The sequence below is a fragment of the Pundamilia nyererei genome, unplaced genomic scaffold, assembly GCF_000239375.1.
Source record: "Pundamilia nyererei isolate P.nyererei 1_Seehausen unplaced genomic scaffold, PunNye1.0 scaffold00026, whole genome shotgun sequence".
In the NCBI taxonomy this organism is placed as follows: Eukaryota; Metazoa; Chordata; class Actinopteri; order Cichliformes; family Cichlidae; genus Pundamilia; species Pundamilia nyererei.
In genome coordinates, this window is record NW_005187427.1 from 4,201,814 (window position 1) to 4,215,007 (window position 13,194).

Here is a 13,194-nt window from a genome sequence, read left to right on the forward strand (position 1 = left end):
GGGGAGGATGGAGGCAGGTGTGCTGCACCTGTGGTGCCTTCCTTGCACTGTGTGAGTGCTGCTGTGTGGCTGTGTGGATGGGGAAGGGGAGCAGGTGTTTAGTGCTGTATGTATACAGTAAATGTGCAAAGGTGCTTTGGAGAAGGCGTAAAGCATGCTCGCTTGAGTTTGTGTGTGTGTGTGTGTGTGTGTGTGTGTGTGTGTGTTATTCCCAGTAGTGGAGGAATGGAACTTTAACAGGTGGTCAAACCAAAACAGTCGCGAGGTTGGCTTAGCTGGTCAGTGATGTCATGGCCGCTGTCTCTAACCGCACACACAGGCATTTGTTCGCACCCACTGTTGTCTTGCCAGGCGGGGAAAAAAAGAAAAGAAGAAGAAGCCACACAGAAGACCAGAGGTTGCACTGGTGTCGCTCTTATTTCACTGGTTGTTAACAAGATGTGGCTTCATCCACCAAAATTGAAAACACACGACCCGAGCCCAGCATGCCCAAACACATTTTTGACAGGAACACACAAAATAAAGAGCTGCTGAGTTTGTAACCGTGATAATGAAACAGGCTTTCTGTTTTACAACTTAGGAAATAATCATCAATATTTACATTTGTCATGATGCAAATGCTCGAAAATCCAGCCTTATTCTAGTCTCGTTAATCTCTCTTGGTGCCGTAGTAGCATACCTTTCACACGTTTCACTGTTTAAAAGCCCAGAAACAGAAGACGATAAAAACAAGAAAGCAAGAGGGTCATTTCTCTAAGATTATTCAGAGTAAACAATAGAAACATAGATTTGTTTTTAGTATGAATTTCTCAGTTTTAGTAGTTGATCAGCGGTGTAAAGTATTAATTTTAGTTTTACTTAAATATTTGACTCTGTAATTCAGAGTATGTGCAACACACTATCATGAGGCAAACGGCTTTTATTCTGTTTTTTTCCGCCCTTCTCACTGTGATTTAACAGCCAGTAAAGGAAAAGCCTACTCCAACATTTGGCATTTAAAAGCTGCTGCCTGTTTCTGTTCTATTTCTGTAAGTCTACCTGTTCTGTGTTTGTGCGCTGAGGGCCAGAACTGATTGTGTTAAACGGAGAAGGAGAGCACCTCCTAGTCTTCAGAAGCAGAGCGCGGAGCTCGTTGATCACGACTCTGTCCCGGAGAATAAAGCGTCTGTCACTGCGGCCCTGTCGGATCACTAGCTCGCTAGTCGACCTGACACTAACGCAGGAGGAAGTGTGTTCCCCTGCTTAACGGATCCTTGTTTACATGCCGCACATATCACGCCACTTCAAAGGTGGGGAACAGAGAAGCAAAGATGCTGTGTGAAAGGCCTGCTGAGGTGGAGAGAGGAAGGAGACAGAGGAGGGAAAAGCAGATGAAAGAGAGGAGCAGAGCAGGCAAAGTGACAGCAATGAAGAATCTGAGGCAAACGTGGGCCGTGGCGGTAGAGGAAGGTACACACTAACACAAGAGGCTGTCACAGAGGGTGGATGAAGTATCTTTGCATTGTCACTTTTTCCTCTTTGGAGCTCCAGAGGTCTCCAGCTGCCATGAGGGCAGACCAATTAGAAACTTTAGACCTTAGTTTCATGCAGTTCTGCCGTAAATACTAATGTTTTGTTTTACCTTCCGTAACGCAAGACCTCTCTCGAAAACCAAACTGGTTTAAAAAAGAAAGATTGTTGGCACAGGGCGAGCAGCAATCAGTCAGGTGGGAAAGAACTGGATGTCTTTTACAGTTACAAACTTTTACTTTTGCTGCATGACCCAGACTGTAGCTCATCTATGCTGTTGACCCGATCGCCTTAAATAAAGGAGGTGGGCTGTTATGTGGTGGTACGTGTCACGGGCGACACGGCTGTTCTGTTTAGAAAGATCAATGCATTCACCCAGCCAAAGGTTTAATGGTTTACTTGTGTGTTTGCGTGTGGGCGTAAGACAAGAAAATAGCAAAGTGCAAAAAAAAAAAAGGGAAGAGATGATGGTGATGCGCGCTCGGCGAGGTTAGGGAGCAAGCTCATTGCTTTCTCCTGGCCCACTCTTTTCCCATGGCGCGAGGAGCAGGACTAATCACAGACACAACTGTGGTTTATAAAACACGTTTCCTCTTCAGATTTGCTCTGTCAGAATTCTGTCCTTCTCTGCGTTTCCCCACACTTAGATTTGGCTTTCATTAAAGGGCAATCAGGGGGATTTTACAGTTCAAATGTTGATGAGTGAGCGTTTCCAGAAAGAGTTTCAGATGTTGGGTGTCGGATCAACCTCAGTAGTGTGTTAATGGGAGCGGTTTTTTTTTTCTTCTTTGTCTGAGGTCATTTAAAATATTTACAATCTGAACAAACGCTTATTTTCTTTCCTGCGTATTTGAACTTGCGTCAGACGCTTTGACAGCTTTTGGTCAGATTGGCTTTTCTTGGAGAATGTCAGCTTAGCCTGGTGCAGATTCCTCCATGAGCTCATTTTTGTTTCATATTTTCACCCCGTGCTTGAATCGACTGTGGGTGCACATCCCTGGAATCCTGGACCACCAGGAGCTTTTCGGTCTCCAGGTTCACATATCGATAGATTTCCTGCAGGCGTGGGGAGGAGGGGTTCAAATGGAATATGCACATGCATGGAAAATTGTAACTGACAAGGGCCTCGGGCCCTGAAACACATGGGGGCTCCAATTCCAGAAAACACAGCTAGCTATTAGTATGAAATGCTTTAGGCTACAATACTGGGGCCCTCAGACAGTACAGCCTCTGTCACTGCTTTCCATTAAGTTTCACATAGTTGGTACAAATGAGAGGTTCAGCCTACACCCTTTGCTCATCTTGAGGCCCCAATAAGAAGCCACTGGGAGGTTCAGAGCCTCTCCACTGTGCCCCTGAATCCTGTTTTATGCAACCAGCAAAGTGTGCCCCTGTTAATTTCACTTCATGGAGAATGACAAGGAATCACAGGTGAAATAAAAGCACTGATTATTCTTCTTAGAGGGTTTGCATTTGAGTTTTGGGCCATGTGTAGTATAAGCTTTAAAGCTACTTAGACATAACATAGGTATGCATTAACATGTGAATATACATGTCTCATTTTCCAAGTATGGCGGTGTCAGTGTGGCCTTGTTAAGTGGTCTTAAAATCAGCTTTATTCATTCATCATTGTTCACTTGATGGCAGCAGGCAGTCTAAACATGAGCCAGAGATGATTTGAAAGGGCAGAGAAACTTCCTGGCTGCTCATGAGGAAAGCGATCTTGTCACTCAGTCAGGCTCGCCGCAGTTTTCGGTACGACACATCAAACCAGCTTTTGCAGACCAAAGACTGACAGGGCGTGCGTATTGATTGATAGGTAGCTTAGTGGTGTGGGACTTATGCCGGTTTATTCTGCTTCCATAGCAGCGCGGGAGTGTTGTGTAACAGAAGCAGGTGAAGCCTCGGCAGCAGAGGCAGAAAATGTGAGGACCATTCTCCAGAGCCGATGAGATGATGGTTGTTATTTTGAGGATTTTCTAAAACAATGAGTGCGAATCAGCTCCGTGTGTGCGTATGTGTGCATGTGTGTGTGTGTAAGGAGGGGTGTGAGACACAATGGGTGTGAGTGTATGTGAAGTAGAGGTGCTACTGATGAAGGATGCGTTCATGGAGGTGAAGTGGGACCTAACCTATTATCTCAATAACACTTTGGCGCTATTCTTAGTGTACGGTGCAGTTGCATTACAGAAAAACTACAAGTCAAGGTGCAGCTTCATGCTCGTTATGATATAAATCTACTATTAAGATAGTAATTTCCTCAAAGCTTTTTTTTTGAAAATGAAGGTTTAAAGTTCCCACAAAAACAATTCACTGATCCCATTAACAAATCTCATCTGTCCAACTTCTGATGATTGCTCTGTTGTTGTATTACATATCAGTTAAATGGATCTCTGTGAGCCACTCACACACCGTAAATAAAAACAGGAAGAGGCTTTGGTCTGCTGTGAAATGAGCACGCTGGAGCCTGCGAGTTTAACTCTCCGCTTTCTTCTTCTCCTCTTTCTTTTCAGCCGATTGTTTACGAAGGCCAGGACAAGAACCCAGAGATGTGCAGAGTGCTACTGACACATGAGATCATGTGCAGGTGAGAACAGATGCATCACATCTCTCCTCTCTCCTCCAGCATACTTTGCCTGTGAAGTTCTCACCAATCACCGCTGTGTACATTTCTTATTTTGTCACCCTCATTAACCCCCCCCGACACGCACATACGCACACACACCTGAAGCCCTATCTGTTGAGGAAGATGAGTTTTGGCTATCATAGTTGTTGCTTTAATTATAAGCTTAAGATGAATTTCTTTGGAAGTAGGTTGGGAGGAAAGTTCTATTTATAGGGGCGTTTTGCCGACCTATCCTATACAATAGGAAACGTGCGCGCGGGAACATGTGTAGTTTGTGTGCGCATGTGTCTCTGACGCCTGGTTAATTAGGACACAGAGAAACTCATTAGTCAATCTGAACCCTTCTGTTGTTTCATGGCTAACAAATGGGCCTTGCTCTTCAATCTGACTATAAAAAATAGGCAGGAACTCGCGCACACACACACACTCGCACACACACATAGATCCGTAGACACAAAGAAGTATGCTTGTGTATTCAGAACCCTGCACAGCGCAGTTATAAAAATTCAGATTTAGCACATGAATTACGTTGTTCTTTTTCCTTGACCTTGTCACTGAAAAACTTTAACTGTACCAATATAAATTGGGGTTCATCTACATGCGCACACAGGGACTTTAGTTGTGAAATCAGGCCCACTAATACTTCATCGTATAGCTTGGTGAATATTCCTCAGGCAGTTCAGCTGGAGAGGCTCATGATAGACCAACTGAAATTCGGATTTACAGTGAATATATAAATAAACAATTTGGCAACAGATTTTATTGTAAATTATTGCCGTTCATCAAGTGGAGGATAATTGCGGACCTGAATCAAATGTGCTTGCGTAACCTGTACAGTATGACTCTCGTACGGTAGAAGGTGCTCGTTCTGTCCTGCAGGATTTTGTTTTAAATACTTCCTTTGGGGGAGCAACAGTGCAGAAAGTATGGCTTCTGCAGCGAGTGTAAACAGTCGCTTGTCTTCAACAGCCGCTGAGGTCAAAGTTACGGCTGTTGCCTCATGTTCTCACATGCTGATTCTGCAGCGGGGGCTTTGCACACAACACAACACGCACACACACACACAAAGAGCTCAGGGCGTCCATTAATCAGTGTGGCTTATTGTCACGGCAGTGCTATTAGCCATATGCTCCCAGCCAATCTGCCACCACAAAGACCTGCGTTGCAAAATTGGCTGAAGCGCTGGCACGAATACGTGAGTGATTTCACTCTAAAATTGGACAATAGATGCTTCAATGAACGCGCTTAATACAAATGTTGGTCGTGCTCAGTGTATTTTAACATTTGCCCTCTTTCAAATCAAGAAGCTTTATGGCATTGTAGATATTTTATTTCACTCTGTGTGACAGAGCAGCCTCGGTATAGCTGGTTGAAACTGCTTTTATTTTTAAGGGGAGTTTAATTTATTGTGGACATTTTAGCATAATAGTTTTCATTTCTTTGGAAACTCCAGGACATGAAATATACTTTTAGACAAATTTCTGTGAATTTGAAAAATCCTTGGCTGCTCAGCTTCTGTGTAAGCAGACGTTTATCTGTTATTATTTGTATTTTTTTTTTAACAGACATTTGAATGAAACATATCTCTCCAGGAATAGAATTATGGATTAGTGATGAGCCTGTCACTTATGTTTTTAAGTTATTATGTTTGCTAAACTAATCAAAATCTAAGGCTAATCTCTTGACTTTATTTATATCATGTGATCACTGACATGTTAACATAGCTGCTAATCATTCTGGCTATTAAAATTAAAGTTAAACACCCATTATCTAATTAGCTTTGACTGACCAACAGTCAATATCCAAAGATTTTTCATTTACAGAGACAAAAAACAAAGTTTGTAAGTTGTGAATTTATTTTGGCATTTTCCCTCCCAACACATGTAAATTGCAAGTAAGAGACTTTGCATCGATTTGGACTCATTGTTTCAGTGATTAAAGATCAGGTGAAAATCATGTCTTATGTGTGTTTGGTGGGAGATGCATGTTAGAGCAGATGATTAGCTCACCAGCATCTACAGATATAGGTCCTGCATTACTCCCATCCCACCCCTTCCTTCTCCTTTCATAGCATAAAACACTCTTCTCCTTCCTCCACTTCCTCTTCTGTCCCTTAAGTTTCCTTCACATCTATTCCATCCCCTCTGTTTCCCACGCCATCACCCACCCTTCCCTCTACCTCTCCCTCATCTGGTTTAGCTTTCCTTTTTCACCTCCCACCCCGGTCCCTGATCTCCTGCTTGATTCCTCTCTCTAACCTCTCTCTGTTGCTGCGCTCTGCTCTCCAAAGTTACAGTGTAATGACCCAGTTCATAGAGCGGCAGAGAGCAAACGACAGCGAGAGCAGAAAGAGCGGCAGATAGCGGAGACAATGAGAAAGGTGTAACGTATCAGTCGCTTTCTTTCTACCTCTGCCATCTGTGACAGCGGGAAACCCGAGATGTCTCCCCTTCCTCTTCTTCCCACCCAGACCCCTCCTCTCCCCTCCCTCCCCTTCTCACCCTCTTCGTTTAGCTCTCCATCCCACGCACACCCTCTCACTCTTTACCCCCCCCCTCCCCACCCATAGCCATCTTTATCCTCCGCCCTCCTGCTTACACCTTTATTCATAATTGATGCATGGAAGAAAGCCTTTTTGACACACTTGTAGTACACGTGTGAATTTCGGTAACCATGTCAGGTGTTTTGTTTTTTTTCTCACATATGTGCGTGCATGCGTGTGCGTGTGTGTATACCACCCACGTGTTTTTGGAGCCTCGGGCTTCTTTTTTGTTTCCATCTCCACTTTACCTGATGGTTCATCAGTACAATTAGGATGGACTTTTCGCGCTCGATTTCCAGACGATTATGCTGTTGGTTATGTTGCCTTTGGAAAAAACTTGACTATAAGCATCTAAATGATCTCAGCTTGTTAATTACGTACTCATGAAAACATTTTCTTGCAACACATGTGGAGGGGATTTTAACTAATTAACCTTTCATAACCCCAACAGTATCATATTGACACCAGGAGAGGTTATTATTCTGAGACTTTACAAAACCCCAGAGTTACAATCATATTATGCAGTCACCTTCATGGGCTATGAAAATAGGTGTAATGCCCCATTACAGTCTAGTTTCATAGGAAAAAGTGTTGTGGCTCTCCACAGCACAAAGCATGGTGTTTTACAATAAACGCTGTAAAATTGTGACCTAGCATGTAATGTTAGTATATGCGTGTGTAATGTAGGGGCAGGACTCCTGGCAATCTTGCAAAATGGAAAATGGAGCTTTGCAACATCTGGTTAAGGTTGTTAAAAGATCAGTTTTAAGCCAAAACACGATCTTGGTGCCTGGAGCTCTGGAACTTATCTTTATATTATTTTGCTAGTCAGCTAAATTACTACCTGCGTAGTTCTTATAATGTGCTGTGCAAAATTAAATCATCTATTTGAGCCCAATCCTAAAAACCTGAATGTTTGAGAGGTTGTTGGGATTCGGATGAAACTACTATCTTAATAGTTGATTGTTTGAGCCAGATGGGCAAACTGTGGTTAAAGGTGCACCTTATACTGGGAACACTGGTAATGAATATCAACCAGCTCAGCAGTAAAAAGTGGAGAAAATGGAAAAAAGAAATGCTAGGCAGTGACCACAGCAACAAATTACCCACTAGTGAGACAAACCACGACCAACAATAAATCCGGCAGTGTCTTTTTTAATGTATTTGTCAAAGCAGCAATCCCACAGTGTATTTCCTTCAGATCCTGCTATACAGTCACTTTCCTTGTCTTGCAGGTCTATTTTTATCCTTGCTTTCAGGGCAGATTTCTCTGAAACACTTTCAGTAAAATTCACTATGGCCTGTTTTCGACAGATTGGGACAAATTCTGCAGATGTTGTAATAAATTTGTTTTATCAGTGCAGACGAATGTGCAACACTCCCACTTAAACCTCTAATCTGGAAATTCCATAAAATGTACCCTATGCCCAAATTTCCCCCCACTTTGCCCTGTGTCTTCTTCCCTGACGGTCTTCTTTTCTCTTCCCGTAGTCGGTGCTGTGACAAGAAGAGCTGTGGAAACCGTAATGAGACACCCTCAGACCCTGTTATCATCGACAGGTACTGTCTCTCACTTTGCCTCTTCTCTCTCTCTCCTTACGCACACACTTGCGCACACCCACAGACACACAGTGGACGAGGGTTTGTGCGCTGACCCGTTTGAACGGCGCGGTGGGACAGGATGTTTGTGTGTTTGGATGAGCTGCTGTCACTCCTCGATAGAATCAGCGGCCTCAGATGCACGGGAAGCATTTGAGAAACCAATTTTGCTTTTATAAGTCAAACAGCAGGACTCATGAGTGGGTGGTGACAGTGTGGAATTACACTTGCAGACACACACACACAGGTTTTATCTGCATGTACATGCGCACTCTAGTAACGTAATCATCGATCTTTGCAGAGGGGACACAAATACACATCAGCTGCTCTGTTACATCCCAAAGGCGCACTTTCAGACTTGAGTGCTCAGATGAATGTGTGTTTCCTCTACGTCACGCGAAACACAAAGCAGCTCACTAGCAGGAGTCGTCTGTTGTTTTCCTGCCGCTCGTCTCTGTCTGTCTGTCGCTCTCTTTCTTCCCTTCTGTCTGTCACAGGAGAGGACTGAAGTTATCCCTCCCTTAACATCCACCCCACCCCTCTTTCTGTCTCTCCTGCAGCAGCACAGAAAAGTGGGTCATGAGCGAAGAAGAACAAAAAAAAAGTGACAGAGAAAAACTGAAATAAGATCCAACCTCATTTTAATCTGATTTCTCCTTGGCAGTTGTTTTAACCCTCTGCGAGCAGTTCTGTCGGTCTGTCTGCATGTGTTTGAGTAATTCACAGGAAGAGGAGTGAAATATTCTACTCCCTGTCACCACATTGTTACACAACTTAAATCACTGTACAAAATATCATATTCCTGCAGATTTGTACCAAGTGTTTCTTTTTTTTCCTACTTCACCATGACCAGATGTTTAAGTTTCAGTTTGTGAAAGGTTTTTGGCAATTATAATATAAGCTGATCATCTGCAACATTAAAAGCACTGACAGATGAGGTAAATACCTCAGATCTTCTTGTTGCAGTGCAGTGGGTGCCGGCATTCATGTGGATATTACTTTCACAGCATCTAGACACTGTTGCAGTCCAAGCACACTCCCTGAGGCACTAGTACTCTTGCAAAGACTTCTCTGGAATGGCTCAAGAAACACGACAAAGAGTTCGGGGTTTTGACCCTGCCTCGGGATATCCAGATCTCCAGATTCCAGTCCAATCATACTGCATGTAAGATGTGCTAGACCAAGTGAGATATACGGAGGAAACACTCCACAACTTACAGGACCCAGACGATCCACTGACAGTGTTCCCATGCCCTACCCTAAGCATACCCCCATTGTGTGGCGTGAGGAACCACACAATTGAAACTGAGGTTTAAATATTGTGGCTTATGAGCGTCTGATGAACAGTAATCACACCATAGACTCTCAGCTTTGTATCTACAGACTGTCCTTCAGTGCTTCTTCACTAAAGGTTCATAAAGACAAACATCAGTGTGATCAGCGCCGCAAACAGAGGTCAGAAAGGTTATTACAGGGATAATTTGGCATGAATGAGATTCTTTATTCTCGCCACTTTGGAGGGGATGTACAAGGTTTCGCTCTATATGGTGCAAAACTCCTCTTTCCTCTTTCCTCTTTTTCTTTGTGTTTGGAGAAATCTTATTAAGTGCACAAACGTGTGCGTGTGTCATACGCTATACGTGCATTTGTGTGTTCGTGAAGGATATTATAGGTATTGCCGCACCACCGCCCAATTCTTCTGTTTTGTCGGCTATCTCAAACGTCTCAGCTTACAGCCTTTTATATATTTGCCTAGAAAGTGTGTATGTAATCTGCGTGTGTGGATTCATGGCCAAGGCTTGGGTTTGGCCCCTAAAAGAATAGCTGATATATTAGACACAAACTGACAAAGTAATAGCTGCATAATCATAATACGTGTGTCACTGTTTGTTACATTGATGCTTGATGACTATTGAAGTGTGTGTGTGTGTGTGCGCGCACACACAGGGGGTGTACGTCTCATTTTCCACGGCAGGAGGAGAAAAGCGGAGTGAATTGTGGGAGATGTCAGGGAACTTGGTCAAGATGGAATGTCAAGGTTACCGTGGATACCGTGGGATACTTCCTGTTGCCCCCTCCACTTTGCAGTGGTTCACAGCCTCTTGGTGTAACATCTGGAGCTCTGCTGTTTGACGCAAACATGTGGAGAGAGAATGAGGCAAAGTCAAAATGACAGCTTAAAGTGTCATTGATTGTAAACAGAAGTAGAGCTCGAATTAACTCACCCACTCCAAAGAAATATTCAAAATGTAACTTTAATAGTTATTTTAAACAGTTACAATGAAAACATTAAGGGTTTAGCAGATATATCCCCCTGCATCTGTGGTTATACATACTCAAGTGTATGCTGCATTTAGCTATAATAGTTACAAAGGTACAATCCAGATTGGTTGACAATTTGGCTTGAACTGAAAGGTAATGCCAATGTTTCGGGATGAAGAAGAAATGAAACAAAAAATGGCGTCTTCGCTACAAAGATGTCTGTGATAAATTCCTTCTTTTTAACGGCTCAACTAAAAGACCAAAAACAGCACAAACATAAACAAGAGTGTCCCACATTCTTGTCTGTGATCTGTTTTTTTTACACTGCCCTCTGGTGATAGTATGAAGCTACAACATGCGGATGTGCACGTGCCAAGCTCCGCATTGGATTTATAGTTATGTGAAAATGTGGGATGATGGACGCTAATGCACTTAACTGACCGTCAGCACATGTGAGCGCCTCAATAGAAGAAGACGTTTTGGCAGTTTGGTGGTCTGGGGCGTTTATTCACGGCTTGGGTTTGCAAAGTTGCATCTGAACAAACCACAAAACCTCTGTAACAATGTCCTTTGGACATATGAGACCAAATTGGAGATGTTTGGTCGTAATGCACAGCACCAAGACTCAAATGTGAGGCCAAGCCTGACAGCTAAAGCTTTGCTGAAAATGGATCATGCAACAGGACAATGATCTCAAACAGAGCAGAAAATCTACAGTAGAATGGCTGAAAAAGAAAAGAATGAAGGCGTTGCAATGGTCAAGTCAAAGTCCAAACCTCAACCTGACTGAAATACTGTGGTGGGACCTTAAGCGAGCTGTGCAAAAACCTCAGTGAACTGAAGCAATGCTGTAAGGAAGAGTGGGCTGATTTTCCTCCACAATTAAGTCATTCACAATGCAAAAGGCTGACAAAGTCATACAGACATACGACAATTTAGTTTTTCAAAGGAATACATAGAGTCCTGTAGAAACTTTGTTTTCCACGTGAATGTATGGACCACCAGTCCACATACTTTGCCAGGCACTTTAAGTAAGTGTGCTATTAAAACAGCTTGAAAACTTGCTCACTAGCGTTAGAAGCCTGTGATGAGCTAATCAGCATCATCAGATTCAGTGCGATGTGTGTCTTGGCCCCTTTGCTTGACATCATGGGAAAACCAAAGGAAACTGCCCCGACACTGGAAAAAAATTGTGACGTTCCAGAAGCCTTGTTCATCCTCGTGAGCAATTTCCTGAAAGATACCATGTTCATCTGTACAAACAATAGTATGTAAGTATAAATACCATGGGATCGGGCAACAGTCGTAATACTTAGGAAGGAGATGCATTCTGTTTCCGTGAAACTAATGTGTGAACAGTGCAAACGAATCCCAGAACAACAGCAAAGGCTTTTGTGGAGATGCTGGAGGAAAGAAGAGTATCTGCACTCACATTAAAACGAGCCCCATATCAGCATAAAATTGGAAAGAAAGCTCTCAGAAAGAAAAGAAACCACTGCCCTAAGACCTGGATACTGTTCCATGGTATAAATGCTGCCCAACGCTTCTGCAGGGATGGTTTCAGCCAAGTGAAACTGATATTACATTATAGCATATACAGCGCACAGTAGAGAGAAAAGGCTCCAAAATGTTGCTACAGCCAAGTCTGCAGTGGGTTACTGGCAGATGAAGAGATATGCATAAGCACACTTATCTACATACCATTTAAACGTTACATCGACATGTGAACAGAGTTAAGGCTCACGCTCATTTAAACACATTACTCATGCTTTAACAAATTCAAACATTTGTCTGTGCGAACCATTAAAGAGAGTGACTGACAGCTCATTGCGTGTCTCTCAGTCCTTGTGCGCACATGTGTGTGACTGACAGCTAGCCCATCGTACCATGTACGTATGAGTGTATCTGTGAGTGTGTGTGGCCCAGTTAATCCTTGTTATAGCACACTGAGCATCCCACTGCCTCTCAGGGTTAATATAGGGTTAACGACATGCAACGCTATCCTATCATACGCCTGCTTGACTCCTAAAGAGCCACAACCACTCTTCTCCTCTGGGTGTGTGTGTCTATGTGTGTGTGACTGCCATTCAGTTTCTACTTGTAACTCTTACTGTCTTTTTTTTAATCACTCAGCATCCTCATCATCCCCTTTTCTCTTACTGTCCTCCATCACTTCCACTTCCCCCTTTCTCGCTTCCTCCTTTTCCTCCCTTTTTTCCGTGCCTCTGCTTCACCTCACCCTCTCTCTCCACACCCCTCTGCTTTGCTCCCTCTCCCAACCTCCTTTTTTCTTTCTTTGACTCTGTTTTCGTCTCCGTGGCCCTGAGGGGTTACCTACCTCACTGCTCAGCTTTGTGCCTGTTTAGACTGCTACAATTGGCTTAATAGGCTCAGACTGTGCGTGTGTGAGCAGTTTGAGGGGGTTATAGTCTCAGGTGGTGTGTGTTCAGGGCTTAGACGAGTGTCGCGGCGCGAGGAAGGCATTTTGAGTGTGTGTTTTTCTGTGTGTAGGGGTGCTACGGATACCAGTGTGTGTGAATGTGTGTGTGTGTGTCCTCTCAAAGTCTAAAGGGGCCCACATAAGCCTCGGGGTTTAAGGGGTTCCCTGTGTGTGTGTGTGTGTGTGTGTGTGTGTGTGTGTGTGTGTGTGTGTGTG

General features: G+C 43.6%; 1 protein-coding gene across 5 annotated transcripts in view; it reads left to right on the forward strand.

The window, feature by feature from the left end:
* LOC102213353 (transcription factor COE1-like) overlaps positions 1–13,194 on the forward strand; it is an 86,028-nt gene that overhangs the window by 4,804 nt on the left and 68,030 nt on the right. For all 5 annotated transcript variants that reach the window (XM_005727853.2, XM_005727855.2, XM_005727856.2 and 2 more), the window contains exons 5-6: positions 4,023–4,096; positions 8,169–8,237. In XM_005727853.2, the coding sequence (XP_005727910.1) occupies positions 4,023–4,096; positions 8,169–8,237 (143 nt within the window). The remainder of the gene's footprint in view (positions 1–4,022; positions 4,097–8,168; positions 8,238–13,194) is intronic.